At 40.9% G+C, this 3,789-nt stretch overlaps 1 protein-coding gene across 1 annotated transcript; it reads left to right on the top strand.

Annotated features, from left to right (window-relative positions):
* The first annotated feature begins 1,792 nt into the window (after window positions 1-1,792).
* On the top strand, window positions 1,793-2,927 carry LOC134572219 (protein FAM118A-like). Its single transcript, XM_063431037.1, has one exon. It carries the CDS (start codon window positions 1,868-1,870, stop codon window positions 2,918-2,920), a length of 1,053 nt encoding a protein of 350 aa, XP_063287107.1. The 5' UTR covers window positions 1,793-1,867; the 3' UTR covers window positions 2,921-2,927.
* The last annotated feature ends 862 nt before the right edge of the window (window positions 2,928-3,789 follow it).

The raw sequence follows: 3,789 nt of genomic DNA, 5'->3' as shown, positions 1-3,789 counted from the left end.
TTTGTGATTTAACTTGTATGGGGTATATTCATTTTGTTATACAGGGAATTAGAGATATGAGTTAGATTTTAATTTTTATATATATATATATATATATATACACGAAAATTCATTTTTTAGATACCGTATTTATCGGCGTATAACACGCACCGGCGTATAACACGCACCTCATTTTAAGAAAGAAATTCCAGGAAATTTCCCCCCCTCCCATAGTATTCCCCCCCCCTCATCCCATAGTGTCCCCACCCCCCTTTCCATAGTATTCCCCCCTCATAGTATTCTCCCCCCATAGTATTCTCCCCCCATAGTATTCTCCCCCCCTCCCATAGTATTCTCCCCCCCTCCCATAGTATTCTCCCCCCTCCCATAGTATTCTCCCCCCCTCCCATAGTATTCTCCACCCCCTCCCATAGTATTCTCCACCCCCTCCCATAGTATCCCCCCCTCCCATAGTGTCCCCTAGTGCACTTTCCCTTGTCCCATAATTACTTACCTGTCACGATTTTCCCCCTATTTTCAGGGAGAAAAAGTGCGTGTTATACGCCGATAAATACGGTATATTTAAGTGTTCTTGCATAGCAAGACCACTTAATGTTATCTCACATATTGTAGCTTTTGTAGTTATTCTTATTATAGCCAAATTTACCAACTCCTCCCACAGTTTTTACACTACATAGACAGTAATATACCGAAACGTGCGGATTGTTCCCGATTGGTGTGCTATTACTTTGTGGAATGTTTTGCAGAATGGTTCACGAAATATTGTTGGCGAAATTGGTCCCATAGGAATGAATGGCGAAATGTTCAAAACTAGAGTGGGAGCTGGCAAAAGCTGAAGAATTAGGACATGATTTCTAAACTCCCACCACTCCCTCATTTTCAAGCCCACCTACACAAATCTTATATCAAAACGTTCAGCTATCCCTGCTGCCACTACAAATGTCCACGGCTAAGCCATAGTCCTGATAGTTTTCACAATATGACCATTTGTTTGCAGCTTTCGCCGTCCATTGACATTCATTGGAACTCCACTCTAGCCAGCTCAAATTTGAAGGGCAATTTCTAACTGTGACTGTGCCTTCATTTTTAATATTACAGATGTAGGCCTGGGTATTGTGATTCTCACAATATAAATCTCTTCGCTGTAGGATTTATAGTTTTCAAAATACGACTGTTTGAAGATGGCAACCGCCAGTAAAGTGAGCAATTTGGAGCAGTTTGTTTTTAACCGCTCTTCTCTGCCTTATTTGAAATCTATTAGTTCCTGTTGGCAGTTGGTGGAATGTTCGAGAGATTTGAAATGTAACAAGGCTGCAATATGAAGATGCTGTTATACAGGAATTATTGACTGATTTGTACAAAACATCAATATTCTGATACATATGCTAGATGTGCATTGTGTTAGTATATTCTGTTTATATGATAAACTGAATGTTCCACACAGATTGCTACCCTGTCCAGCTCCCTCACTAAAGCCCAGTTAATGCAGAATGTGAGAAGCTGGGCCGGAGGAGGGATTTTAGTGAATAAAGGAAGTTTTTTAGTATCGCTCAGCAGCAGTAAGGGAGTTGAAGTTAACTTGTTACCATATATGGAGTTTTGCACATATCACAGACAAAGATGCTGCTGCTGTCATTGTGACACTGAGTGACAGCAGGGTATAAGACACAGTGAATCACACAGCGAGGACACTCTGAGTACTGACCTCACGCAGGTGAGACCAACTTGGTACGTAGATAATCAGGCTATAATCTGTCCTCTCATCCTGGCTACCTGGGCTCCATATAAAGAATGGGGAATATATATTACTTGCTCCATAAGATGACTATCTTTTCTTATACAGGATACTAAAACTTTACTCAAAAACATGTTGAAAGACAGTGGAAATAATGTTGCCCACAGGTCCAGGAAGGTGTTAAAAACCCTTGGTAAGAAGAATCCTAGTGACCTGATCCTGGTCATTGGAAGTGGGGTGAGTGCGGCTGTAGCCCCTGGTGTCCCTGCTCTCCGCTCATGGTGCTGTTGCTTTGAAGCTGTAATAGATGCTGCAGAGCAGGTGGAATTATTGCACCCTGGCGATGTTGTGGAATTCAGAAAAAGGATGCTGCATGAGCAAGACTTACTGGCTGTCGCACATGATCTGATCAGGAAAATGTCTCAGAGAACCGGTCACAGCAAACCCAACTTTTTCCAAGACTGCCTAATGGAGGTATTCGATGGCCTAGAAAGCCACATCCAGAACCCCACCGTTCTCGAGTCAATTGTTAGTCTAATGGATAAAGGGGCGAAGGTGCTGACCACAAACTATGATAACCTGTTGGAGCTATATGGGCAGAAGATGGGCAGACCCATGACATCGCTTGACCTGAATGATAAAGTGAAGGTTTTGCAGTGGGTACAAAGCTACATCAATTATGGCGTTTTGCATATCCACGGATTGTACACGGATCCCTGTGGCGTGATTCTGGACCCATGTGTTTATAAAGATGTTGCACAGGACTGTAAACTAATGGATGAGCTGCAGAATTTGTATAGCAACAAATCTTTTATTTTTCTTGGCTGTGGAGAGACTCTACTGGATCAGATTTTCCAGATGCTTTCCCTCTACACCGTGCAGAATAAAGTTAGTATGGAACATTACATGTTGGTGCGGAAGGAGAACACAGATACTTTTTATAAGCTTCAGGGTGATTTGCTGCTCAAAGGCATCAAGCTTATGTCCTATGGTGATTCATTCACTAACTTTCCACTATATATAAAAGGGCTGTCTGCACTCATATGCAAAGAGAGGACTGAAAATATCGCACATGTGGAAATTGAAAAGCTGCTTGAGCCTGTTCCTAACGTCCAACTAGCTGCCCAAAAGAGGAAGTTTGATGAAAACACAGAGACTGGAAAGTCAGCAAAATTGATGTCTTGAAATAAGAGAAGCCTGACACGTATTACTAAATCAATAAAGGGCTTCCCAATTCTCAAATACCTGTGTTCAATCAAAGTGTCATTTCGTGTCAAACTCAATGAATGTGGCTATGAGTTATTTAGATCTTTCGTGGACTGGATGGGTAGTGGCAACGGTTTATGTTCTGTCTCTCTATGAGAATAACACATACAACTTTCACAAACAGCTGTCCATACACTAACATTAAAGGTTACTGAGCAGAAAGAAAACAGAGCCATGTCTATCTTGGGTGGACATTTTAACACATTGATTTGTTTTCGTTTCTTATGGCTGTACAACACTGTGACAATATTTTTTATAGAAGGGGACCCCAAAAGAAATGCGGCTTTCAGTATCCATTTTAATGGATGGCAAGCAAACTTTAATAACTTTGTTTTTATATTTTGTGACAAATGCCAGCAAACAAGGGTAAAATTGGGCAATGGGCAAAAATTGGGCAATGGGCAATGGTAACTTTTCCTAGGTCCTCTACAGAACACAAGAATGAAGCAAGTCTCAAATACAAACACTTCTGTCAATCTTCAAAAAAATACACTGTTTTACAACAGTTAAAAAAAATGCTTGACATGGGATGAATGCAAATTTCTTCTCCTTATTTAACATGTTCAATGTGATTATCTCGTACAATCTCAACATACTGTAATAAAGGGAGACAAACCGCAGAGCTCTACCTTTAAACTGACATTCCTTTATAGTTTAACGTAACATTTGAAGTATGGTTTTCAGTCACATAGCAGGTATTGGAATTTAAAGGGGGCACTATGCACTATAACTACTACAGCCATCTCTAAAGGCTCAGGCTGTGGGTGCAATCCCATTTTTGTTAACAT

This window comes from Pelobates fuscus, chromosome 9, assembly GCF_036172605.1.
Source record: "Pelobates fuscus isolate aPelFus1 chromosome 9, aPelFus1.pri, whole genome shotgun sequence".
NCBI lineage: Eukaryota > Metazoa > Chordata > Amphibia > Anura > Pelobatidae > Pelobates > Pelobates fuscus.
This window is presented reverse-complemented; position numbering and strand designations above follow the sequence as displayed.